We start from the raw sequence: 12388 nt of genomic DNA on the forward strand, positions 1-12388 counted from the left end.
ATCAGTGACAAAGAATATATTAACTTTCTTAATTAAGAAATCAATATATACAGACTAACACTGAGACCCTTAAGGCTTGCACTCCTCGTGGTAGGGCTCCAGCGTTCTCATGTCCCGAGAGGTCGGGGGGAGGGAGCTCTGCAGGTAGTTACCGCATCTCTTGCACGGCTCACTGAATAGATTGTGATAGCTGTGTAACCATGTCTGCAAAAAAACATTATAAAACTGTTGAAAAAGAAACCAAGACGATTTATTTACATAAATAAACAGATTTTATCTTCCTATAGATTTTACAAACTTATTGTCATAAAAAATGTTAATTATAATTACTAGAATTATAAAGGGTGTACTAATACAAAATATAAATTTGACTCTCAATTGCAAGATTATAGATTTTTCATTCTGAGTATGTGTTTAGATTATATTTTGTTTCTAAGTTATATCACAATAACAAAAATTATTAGAAACAAAAATTTTGATATTTAACACTGGCCAAACAACAATTTTTGATGGAGCATTAACGAACAGCTACAAAAGTGACTTTCACAGTGACAGTGGTCAAATCTGAACACCATCTCTTTGGATAGTAAATATATGAATAGTGTGGTTCAATTTAGTAGAAGGTTACTAAGTTCTTGAAGAAATTAAATAATAAATAACCTTAATTCAAATTCAAAGGACAATTGGTGAAGGTTTTAATTCAAAAAAACGAATATAGTAACTTGCACCTAGTAGATTAGGTTTCCATTTATCTTAAATAGATCTTAACATTTCAATGCCTCAGTTTTAAATATCAAATATTCAGGATATTATAAAATTCAATTCTTAATTCAAGTTCATCTTATCAATGAATTCCAAAAGTACTTTATGTACATAGACATAAATAAGCTATTTTTATTCCTATAACTTATTACAATAAGATCTAGTATGTATAGCAAACTGCCAGTAGATTCTAAATGATCTGTGTATATCTAGGAGCTACTATTAACTGCACAAGTTCTTATCCTTTAATTTATGTCACAGAAAGACTGTTGAGTAGACATTTAACTTTTGGTATTAGACATTTAGTCTAGTACTAACCAACAACGATCTGACTCCAAGTTCAGGCATGGTAGGGGAGTAGAAGTGTAGCATGGCGATGTGAGTGTTTTCTGTCAGTTTGCGGAACACCTTGTACCTGGACTCGGTCCACAGCTCCAGTGACTCACCGAAGCCTCTCACTTGCACCCACTCTATCATCATGCCCTTAAGTGTCAGTAGAGCCGTCAGTACTCGGCCTAGTGACACTTGCACAATCACCACCTGAGGCAAACAGACATGACAGGGGAGTAGAAGTGTAGCATGGCGATGTGAGTGTTTTCTGTCAGTTTGCGGAACAACTTGTACCTGGACTCGGTTACTGCTAAGATCAGCAACTTATGATTAAAGAATAATACAAGTTACTTAATTAAACACAAGATTAACCCTATGCACTCGAAGGCGGTATTTATAAAGTATGTGCAGTTCTACTGGCTACTGTCATTTTGTCAGAAGTGCGGATTAATTTTTGCTGTAATGTTATCTTAGCTTGTATGTCCAGCTGTACTGGCCAAGATATAATACGTCTATAGCTCATAAGACATACCACTGGCCACTAAACATAGCAGTTATTTTTTAATATTCTCTTAGTTTTATAATGAATGCCCATATGAGTTGCAAGGACAAACTATGGCAAAACTAACGAGCTGTCTGCAACTTTGGAGTGGCCAGTGCTACTGGCCTTTCGAGTGCAAATGGTTAATAATCAAGATTAATTCTACACCTTGATCATAAAATCAGTCAGTAAACAATGCAAATATAATCTTTTAACCGTTGTAATTCATTGATAATGATGCAGTCAGTAAACATGTAAAGAATTAATATTTTGCTGTTTATTACAATTAAAGACTTACATCTACATTAATTCTTGATTTTTATGCATTGTGTCAAAATGTTTGCAATTAAATTTATATTATTTCCCCCATATTTTTATATTATTATTATTATTTGTTTTTGTTATTAAGATTTAAAAACTTCAAACATCCACCATCTTGAAATGTGATATGATGATATTATAATATGGAATTTTTTTTTTTTTTTTGAGACTACAAGAACAGTAACTGTTCAAAATTATAATTTGTTTCTCTACTGGTTTTTTAAACAAAAGCATTACATCTAAAAAACATACAGACAGACAGACGGTAAACTAAGCATATCATGTTTATTTTACATTTTTCGTTTGCCTTGACCAGAAGAAGAAATACGAGTACACAAAATATTACCAGTGAGTTCCCTGTTCAATGTTACTATTATTCTTACTACTGTTCATAAGACAATAGCTATCATATTACAATAAATTAAAGATGATTATTACAAATGACTAGATCACTATGGAAGCAAGTTATACATAAAAGAACAATCTGTTTTTTAATGCTACCAAAATATCACCAGTGAAGTCAGAAATATGATATATAGATTAATTATTGTTTTTACTGATGATCCACCCACCAGCACACAATACACACACCACATTAGCACAGCAATACAATCCAGTGGCGTATAGAAAACTATTTCGGAAGGCGGCTAAAACACTTTCTCTGGGAAATTGTTGAGTTTTAAGACCTCATAATTGTGTTATAGCTTAAAACAAACTATTGGGTGTGATTTTAATGTTCATCTTTCAAAATTTCAGAGAGGTTGAAGCCCACTGCTTATATACGTGAATGATACAATCACTCTAAAGCAGGAGAGATTGACAGCTCAAGGGTAATTTGAAATTTTTGTAAAAAAAAAACTTAACTGGATATAGGTACCTAATTACACATACAATCATTATATAGACAATGTTTTCCAGTTATATTTCAATATGAATAAATTACTTTCAAAAAGAGAGGCTTTACCTGGGGTATACCGGCGTCGTGTAGACTTTGATATTCACGGCTGATACCCTGCTGAGTTACTCGCACCTCGAAGCATGGGACCTGACTCTGACCCAGAGGATTGTTGCGATACTCACGACACACTGACACATTCATGTCCGAAAACTGGCGGTCGATTGATGCTATCAGCGTTTCTACAGCTCTGCCAAATACAGAGAGAAAACCTATTAGTATTGCTTAAACATCTGATACCTGTATATTGCCAGTAATGTATTATGAACTGTGGAACAAGTTCTTGCTTTAATTTGTGAGAAAATGAATATTATTATAAAATAATAAATTTGTAAAGTTTTGTATTTTTAAATAAACAATGTTTAAATTAAAACAAGACACCCCCTAAGCTGTATTGTTCCGTATGATGTTTAAAAGAAAAATTATGTAAGTGATGATTTGATACACTTTTTACTTAAATGTTATATTAAGAGAAGTATTAAGCTCATTTATTTATTTTTACAGTAATAGCATTTTATAATATTATAAGATGTCTTAGTTTTTTTATATAGTAAATACATGACACAAGTAGAACACAACATATATACAGGGTGTTCAAAAAAGAGTGTCACAAACTACTGTAGCTGATATTACTCATGATTTAAAAATGTCATATAAACATAAGTCTAGAAATGTGTCATTTAGCCGCTATTCTGTATTCTTTATGAAAAATAATTTCCTCTACAACTAGTAAAACAACAGAGACCAAACACTGCACATATTTTATGAAAAGTAAAAGGAAAAAAAATATTGTGTGATTTGGTTTAATATTAATAAAATGCAACCTGTTGAAAATGGTTTAAATCAAATAAAAAAAAAAAAATAGTATTGTTACAAAACATTGACAAAATACCAAGTATTTAACAATTTTTATTATAATTCCAATGGTACTTTTTTCAACGAATTCTGTCAATGCATAAGTGAGTACAATCACTTTTAAGGAACACTTGCACAAGCTGAAAGCAACAAATGTATCAAAACAGCTGATGCCTCTCAGCTTAAGTTTTCAAGTGGTCATGCTCACTTATGCAAGAGCCAAAACTAGGTCCAATAGGACCCCTCTGTCATTAAGGACACTGTTAATCAGATGACATCCAGAGAGATACCAAATTGAGTAAGGTAGCCTCAGCTGCAGATGCCCTAGCAGCAAGTCATGGTTGAACGGGAGATTCCTAACAATAAGATACTCTAAAGTTTCAGAGAGGTAGTTTTACAATCATAACGACAATAAACTAAATACCTTACGAGTGTAAAACACCATAACAAGCTGATGGTGAGTCTAGAAACTGACAGCCAAAGTGCACTGTACAAGCACACACCCTATTCATGAAAGCAATAGAGGAATTTTTTATAAGAAAAAGTCTATTGTCGGCCACAATAGTTTTGGTGGTGGTAAACAAGGATTGTAATGGAAGGGATTAAAAACATAAAACAATGTTTATCGCAGTTCAAATTTGTGTAGCTCGGTACACTTAAAACCGACAATCAGTTACAAGTAATGTATAAGACTGAAGTTGCCACTTTGAAAGGTTTGTATAAACAATACACTCAAAAATTCAGACTGATGTGGCAGATGCCGATCCGGAGTTTAAAAAATCCGGATTTATCGGGGATTGGTATGACTCATTATTTACTTCTTTAACAATATGGACAAATAGGATGATGTGAGGCGGAACATAATGCCATAAAGCATTCGCGGTAAAATTTTCACCATCACATACACAAACAGAACCATTGTACTGAGCAGTAAACGCCCGAAAATACGAAGTGTGTTTAAGTTTGTATTATGCGGACAATTCAAATTAAAACTTTTATGTTTAAAAAAAATGTTTTTATTTGATAATCGGTACGGCTTTTATGGAGTTCAGATTAGTGCGATTTGAATTTCTATGAGTGTACTGTTTGTTAGCTGGCACTGATTTAACATTTATTTACTGACAATTAAAATTAAGACGGCCACAAGTAACGTAACTAGGAGTTGGCTTTGGAGGGATGAATCTCACTGAAGAGCACACCACGCTAGGGGTATGGTATTCATCTGAATAAATCTAATAAATAAATAAACTAGATAGGCTAGGCCTAACTAAAATAAAATATTTTACTGATAATTTACTGGATTGCTTTTATGGGTATATATTTTTTAAATTTTTAGGGCATTTGGGAGGATTCTATCTCTCCCATCCTCCTGCATTAGTCACACCACTGAAGCCAGATATGACAAAAATGACTATTTATTTCATCCTTGTATACTTTCATCATTTGTATTTGATGCACAATCAACACGCACAAGCTCCACTCAGTATTTCAACTGTTTTCTAAATTAAATCTACATGTGAAATAAAATCTTTTTCAGAGTTTAGACAAATAAACAACGATAACTTACTGGATGCTGACGTTATGACTGCTCGTTGCGTATCTGCGCCGTTTGCTACTCTGAGTCCCTGTGTATGATCGCTTCAGTGAATTCTGATTCAGCAGTTGAACCGCAAGGTTGCTGTACTCATGGATCTGCAATATTTGTAGTTACTGTATATCTCATGTGACCAGTGTAGCAACACTACCATTTTTTGCTTATTTATTATTCAAAGTCAATACTGACTGATTCAACACTTCTTAACGTTTTTCATTCATTAATTGGCCTAGTATTATTACATATCCCAAGAATAATGACATCACTGATGACGAGGCCTCTTGAGATGATGATGAACATCATATGCATACCTTTCTAAGCCTTGTGATTCTGGTTCACAAGATAGGATTAAATTCCTATTAAGAATTTTTACATCCTAAAAATGTAAACTTGATTTCTATCTCGATTCAAAATTTAAACAATTTTTTATGGGACTGGCAGGCCTACGTTTATAATCAAATTTCTGTGACAATGAAGATTTCTCTGAGCGTTTTTAGACAAATCAGTAAGAATATATCAAAAACATCAAATTTAATTTTAGTCAGAATGCCTTCAAAATGAATGAAGATCAAGATCCTCAAACAAATGCCAAAATTCATAATTGATTTCTTTCTAATGATATTATCACAAAGATGCCATTTGAAAATTTACATACTTACATACACCCAGATTCATACTGAACAAGATGATTTTGACAATTTCCTTCTCACATGAAATGGTTAAAAAATTAGCAGGGCCTATATACTTTGATCATACTGAATATATAAAATGCTATTAAATGTTCAACATGGAGAAATAAGAACCTTATCTGTCCATTTGTAGCTCAACACAAGCTGACTGTACAGAGCCAGCCGATCGTGGGTACACTCCTGGCTCAGGAAGCTTGTGTTGCCCAGAGCAAATGGTCCTGGAGGTGGTGAGAGAGAGCCTACAGCTTGTTCTACGTCCCTGTAACAGAAAATTACTTACTACAATAATATATTCACTGAATATTGTAGTCATAGAAAAAAATATTGAAAATGTTAATAAAGATGTTTATTATACATAACCTCACTTTCAGAATACACTTGCCAATCAAAAGTATTCTTTGTCAAACACTATATTGAAATTATTAGGTGATTTCCACTTCAAAAATCAATAATATTACTAAATGTGTGGATTTTGGCATATCAAGAAAAAGTGGATAAATAGAATATTACATGACAGAATCTGGTGGCACTGTTGAGACAGACACTAGGCCTCACAAAACTGGGCAAGCACGACACAGCAAGAATAAAGCAGAATATATTAGAGAGAGAATTTATATAAGAAATAAAACTGATTATTTAATTTCAATAAAATCTTATATGATTAAATTATATGCACATAAATTTCTATTAAAAAAATTCAAGAGGAAAGCTGAGTAAATTTACAGTTTACTACTTTAATCAGACATCTTAATTAAAATAAAAAACAGATTATTTTCTACTAATCATAAGGACACCGGAACACTACTTTTTATTAGGTAAATGATCAGGTACAGTTGGTATAATATTAAGAATACTCATTCAAATTGAATTAGCTCAGTAAGGGCCTTTTGTATTTTTTTTCTAGATAAATAAAAAACATCTATATTCTTTACTATAAATCCCATTTTCGAGTAAAAAGTCGTGTTAATAAATATTTTTCAATTTCTTTTGTCTATATGTAAAAATTCAAAAACTTGTTTTGAAACTATCACGCTGAGAGGTACATATACAATCATGTTGTCATGTTTACAATCAATGTTGTCTAGAAAGTAATAAATGTTTGGGACAGGCTAAAAACGGACAAGGCTAGAGCTGTCATCTTGGGGTAAAACAATTCCTAAACTCAGTACACATTGAGCAGTGGCAGTGTGTGGTCTGTATCTCTCCTCCTTTTCTCACTGTGGCTAGTTAAAATGTGCACTACAATTGAAGATCACACCACTTCTGAAATTAAGTTTTTGCTAGAAAAAGAACTAAATATCAAATGAAATCCATCACCAACCTTGTGACGTTTATGGGAATGTAATAATGAGTAAAAGCAAGGTGTATTGATTTAAAATATGGGCACACCGTGTTCACGACGAGGATCACAGTGGTCAGCCTAGCCTGGTTTCTGAAGATTTGCTGATGAAAATCAATGAGAACATTCGTGAAAAATACCATTTAACGATCACTGAACATTCATAACATTTACCCAAATTTCACAAAAATTAGTTGGTTACCAAAGATTTTGTGGCAAATGGCTTCCAAAAGTCCTTACAGAAGACCACAAAAACAAAGGCTTGCTACATTACTGAATTTCCTTGAAGACTATGATAAACATAGTAATGCAACTCTCAATCGAATCATAAGTGAAAATAAAACATAGGGGATGTCTATTCATTGTAAGATAGAAAAGCCATCCATGGAATGGGGTCAAAAAACCATGAAAACTTTTCCAAACTCTGTCAGCCAGAGAGATTGTGGCAACTGTTTTCTGGGAAAATAAGAGTGTGATTTTGGTTGCACTGCAATTGAACACAAGCCTTGAAAGAGGCTTGAATAAATCCAGAAAGTTCTTGTGAAACACTGCAGAAACCACAGAGGCAATATTAAACTAGTGTCAAACAAAAATGAGCTCAAAAATGTTGTTTCTTCGCAATAATGCAGGCCAATTTCACCCAACACCTCTTGGATGATTTTGGCTGGGATATGTTTGATCATCATCCATACAGCACAGTTCTAGCGCCAAGTTACTACCACCTCTTTCCAGCAATAAAGACCTGGCTTGAAAAGTAGCACTTCGATAGTGATGTTAAACTTCATGCCAGCATTAACTAGTGGTTTAGGTTTCATGACAAGTGCATGAATTTGAATAGGAATTACATTGAAAAATCACCTAAGAATGTAGCTTACAAATGTATATAATAAAAGTTTATTCCATCACTTTGTTAATTTGTTATTTCAAAATGTATGTTGCTTTCTGAAGAACCCTAGTAAAATTCAAATTAAATCTGGACTAATTTACATCATGTGACTTTTAATCCTTTTTACATATGTATAATGAGCTGACAATGTAACACTTACTCTTAGAAGGAATAATTCTGCATCAGTTTGAAGTTAAAGAGGGAACAAAATAAGAGGTGTGTCCAAAAAGTGCCCGACCTTGACGTTTGTCATGAGCTGACGTTACTCGGCGGCAACGGCAATCTGGTCCCCTTCAAAGTACTCCCCCCCTCCACAAGCCACTACCTTATTCCAACGCTCCTACAACTTCCAGAAACACTCCTTAAATTCATTTTGCGGAATGGCTAACAGGTCCTTCATCGTATTTTGTTTTATTTGTTCAACATCATCAAATCCTTTTCCTTTCAAAGGAATTTTTAATTTCGGAAATAGCCAGAAGTCACAAGGAGCTATGTGAGGACTGTAGGGAGGCTGTCGTAGTTGGTTGATGTCGTGTTTGACCAAAAAACGCTGAATAAGATTTGAGGAATGAGCTGGCGCGTTGTCGTGGTGCAGAATCCAGTCACGGCTTGTCCACAGTTCAGGTCGTTTCCTTCGCACTGCATCTCGTAGCCGCCTTAGGACTTCAAGATAATACTCCTTATTCACTGACTGGCCTCTTGGAGCATATTCGTGATGAACAAAGCCGTCTTGGTCAAAAAAAAAAAAAAAAATGTCAGCATTGTCTTGACATTGCTTCGACTTTTTCTTGCATTTTTTTGGCTGTTGCTCTTCGCGAGTTTTCCACTGTGAAGATTGAGCCTTTGTTTCAGGGTCGTAGCCATAAACCCATGGACTCATCACCAGTAATAACTTTTTTAAATAGCCCTGGGCCACTTTTTATCAAATCCAGATTGTCCTGTACGATTTCAAATCGTCAGTTCTTTTGGTCTTCAGTCAGCAGCCGAGGAACAAATTTTGCCAAAACACGGTTCATTTTTAAATCTTCGTGTAAAATGTTATAAACTGACGATTTTGGTATTCCTAAATCTTCTTCCAGCTCTCGGACAGTCAATCGACGGTTTTCATTAATTGCTGCACGAACACGTTCAACATTTTCAGCGTTTCTGGCCGTTGAAGGCCTGCCAGATCGGTCATCACTCTCCACTGATATGCGGCCATTTTTAAACCGCCTAAACCACTCTTTTGTTTGTGTATCGCCCATAGACACGTCACCATAAACTTTCCGTATCATAGTAATCGTCTCTGATGCTGAATGCCCAAGTTTTTGACAACATTTAATGCAAATGCGCTGCTCAATACGTTCAGCCATATTGAAATGTGACGCACACACATGGCAGTACTGTACAGAACAGAGTGCTGTGACTCACCGAGTGACCAGATCGTATTCAATGCCTAATATGGGAAGGAGTAGGCTTGCCCCTCCCCTCCAATTATCGGTTTGAGCCGGTTGGTTACGCCGCGGCCGCCTACTGGTCGGCAGTCGGATACTTTTTGGACAGACCTCGTTATGTAAGACACATCTTTCCCAACCAAATGGATGGTCTGGCATCCGATCTTTTGACCTATAAATTTAAATTTAATAAAATTCTCCAATTTAAGAAAATGAAAACTGCTTGTAAACTCATCCCATAAATGGCTTAACAATTGGACCCATATACAGCTGTTCTTTCTTCTAATAAACTGATTGAAATTAAAACTGCAATTATACATGTGTAATTAAAACACCAACACTATATATACATCTTAATAAAAACAAAATAGTTACCGAAGATGGTTATTCACAGAAGTTAGCAAGTCCTGTAGCTCTACCAAAAACTTGTTTTCCTTTCCTTCTTCACCGTGGTCCGCCCTCAGACCACTAGCAAGGCTACTGAACACTTGGCCAACACTAGAACGAAGAGTCTTCACTGCACTCAATGCAGTATACAAATTCTCCATCTCACTCGGACTGACAACAAATATTACTGTTAAATTACTCAGTACTTACTAAAAAGAGTACAAGAGAACATTGGTACAAGAGGCACTTTTGTTTTGAACAGATGACACTTCCTAAATTTCTTATCAGAATTTCTAATATATCATCTCAAATTGAATTGAGTCAGAATGACTTGTTCTTTACCAAGAAAAATAATGAAATATAACTTGATCTCTAAAATTGGAATAAGATACAATTTTTGTTAATACAAAACCAATTACAAAACCATAAGTATAGCTTCACTATAGTACAATTTTAATAGTCTAAAGCATAATTAACTTTGACATAATAATTCAAAATTAATTCTAAGTAAAACCATGTTTGGAAATAAATTTAAAGTGAAATTATTTGTTTTGTTACTAACTAAAGGCAAAAGCAAAACAATAACGATGTACGTGTGTTCTTTGTATCATAAGGAGTCAGACATGTTTGGCCTATCTTTGAAATTAGTTAAAGGTAAGTAAATGGTATTACATTGCTTGTCACATTTTATAAATATAGCATAGTTTATTAAATTTAGCGCTAATATATTAATTTTTAAGATTAAAAACCAGCAGTAATATATTGCTCTTTGAAATTTCTATTACGTTATTTGGTCCGACATCTTGTTTACTGTTTTCAGTATTATTAGATGGTCATGAATACCCATGATACAATGTATTCGATAATCATGTTCGATTGTGTTCGTGGCCACTTATTATACTGCAGAAAAAATAGTTCAATGTACTTTCTTGTTTTTATAATATATAATAATTATATATATATATATAAATCAAACTATACTAAATTTGTGACTTTTATGTAATTATAAAATTTTACAAAACACAAAAAAATTAATAGAATAATTGTTTATATTAGGTAACGTGTTATAAACATTTTCTAATATCCATAAAAAACAAAAACCTATTGTTTTCTTGAAATATTCATTATTACAGTTTTTTCTAATTTATTGAGAATGAAATGAGAAACCAAATATAGTTAGGTTTACAGTTTATAATAATTTATAAACACTATTACAAATTTATGTGTTTTTGATCACATAAACCACACTTCTTGTATGACTGTTTATCGCTGGAACTAATTTATTTACCAAAAGACTCATAAAAAACTACATTTTCTGAAACTATATTAAATTTGTGACCTTTAGGCAATCTTTGAATTTAAAATTAAAATTTATAAACTATACTATGTTTTTCAGGCACACCCCACCCCCATTTCTCCATTAAAATAACAACAAATAATTCCCCCCTTCCTGTAAAACATTCAAATGAACGATATATACCCTACTGACTTATTATCATTGTATTACACTGTTCATTGTGAACAAAATGATAACAAATACAGCTAGGATTGCAGTAAAAAACCATTGTTTACGGATTAAAAAAAAAATAGCTTGCAATACCCAGTTGCAGTGTAATAAGCGTCCAACAATCGAGTGATTGAATCATCAATATTAATGAGTTAAGAATCTTGGCTACAACTGCTTATATAAAATTATTATATTTCAATTACGTTATATTTCAAATTACAGTAAAAGGTAAAAATGTTACGATCAATTAAAAACAATCTAGAATAGGTATTTATACAATGTAACAAACAAAACAGTAGATTTACTTACTTTTAACTATTTTGAAGGATAAACGTGTCTCACACAAATAAAACATGTGAATAACCACTGCAATTACTGCCATTACAGATCTGCAAAATTAGTGTCAGTAACAGGTAATTCATTGTAAACGTATTACCTTGATACTGTTGTTTCAGTAACAGCTGGGCTGAATGATTTGTTCTCATGATTTTTTGGTTTTGGTTACTTGGTAGTCAGTAACAGCCCAGGCCATTTTGTATATGTAATGAGGCATATATTAACAAAATAAATATTACTACACTATGCAATGTTATTATACGATATAAGTTGGTTTAGATTAGGTTATCGTAAATATGTTACTAGTAGTACCAAAGTGAAACTTAACCTTTACAGGCACCGAAGGCACTACAAAAGCCCGCACTGATGGTCAGAAGCTATTCCAATCGGTACTTTCCCGATCTTAGATCACGTCTTAAATCTTACAACATGACCTGACATCAGAGAAATTGG

The 12388-nt window shown here is 33.4% G+C and overlaps 1 protein-coding gene across 2 annotated transcripts in view; it reads right to left on the reverse strand.

Annotated features, from left to right (window-relative positions):
- LOC124358337 (mediator of RNA polymerase II transcription subunit 27) overlaps positions 1 to 12388 on the reverse strand; it is a 16994-nt gene continuing 4606 nt past the window's right edge. For both annotated transcript variants that reach the window (XM_046810643.1, XM_046810639.1), the window contains exons 2-7: positions 10081 to 10263; positions 6162 to 6306; positions 5332 to 5456; positions 2919 to 3099; positions 1081 to 1302; positions 1 to 204 (exon numbers count right to left, since the gene is read on the reverse strand). In XM_046810643.1, coding sequence (XP_046666599.1) covers positions 70 to 204; positions 1081 to 1302; positions 2919 to 3099; positions 5332 to 5456; positions 6162 to 6306; positions 10081 to 10253 — 981 coding nt within the window. In that variant the 5' untranslated portion in view covers positions 10254 to 10263 and the 3' untranslated portion in view covers positions 1 to 69. The remainder of the gene's footprint in view (positions 205 to 1080; positions 1303 to 2918; positions 3100 to 5331; positions 5457 to 6161; positions 6307 to 10080; positions 10264 to 12388) is intronic.

Source organism: Homalodisca vitripennis, chromosome 1 (assembly GCF_021130785.1).
Source record: "Homalodisca vitripennis isolate AUS2020 chromosome 1, UT_GWSS_2.1, whole genome shotgun sequence".
Classification (NCBI taxonomy): Eukaryota; Metazoa; Arthropoda; class Insecta; order Hemiptera; family Cicadellidae; genus Homalodisca; species Homalodisca vitripennis.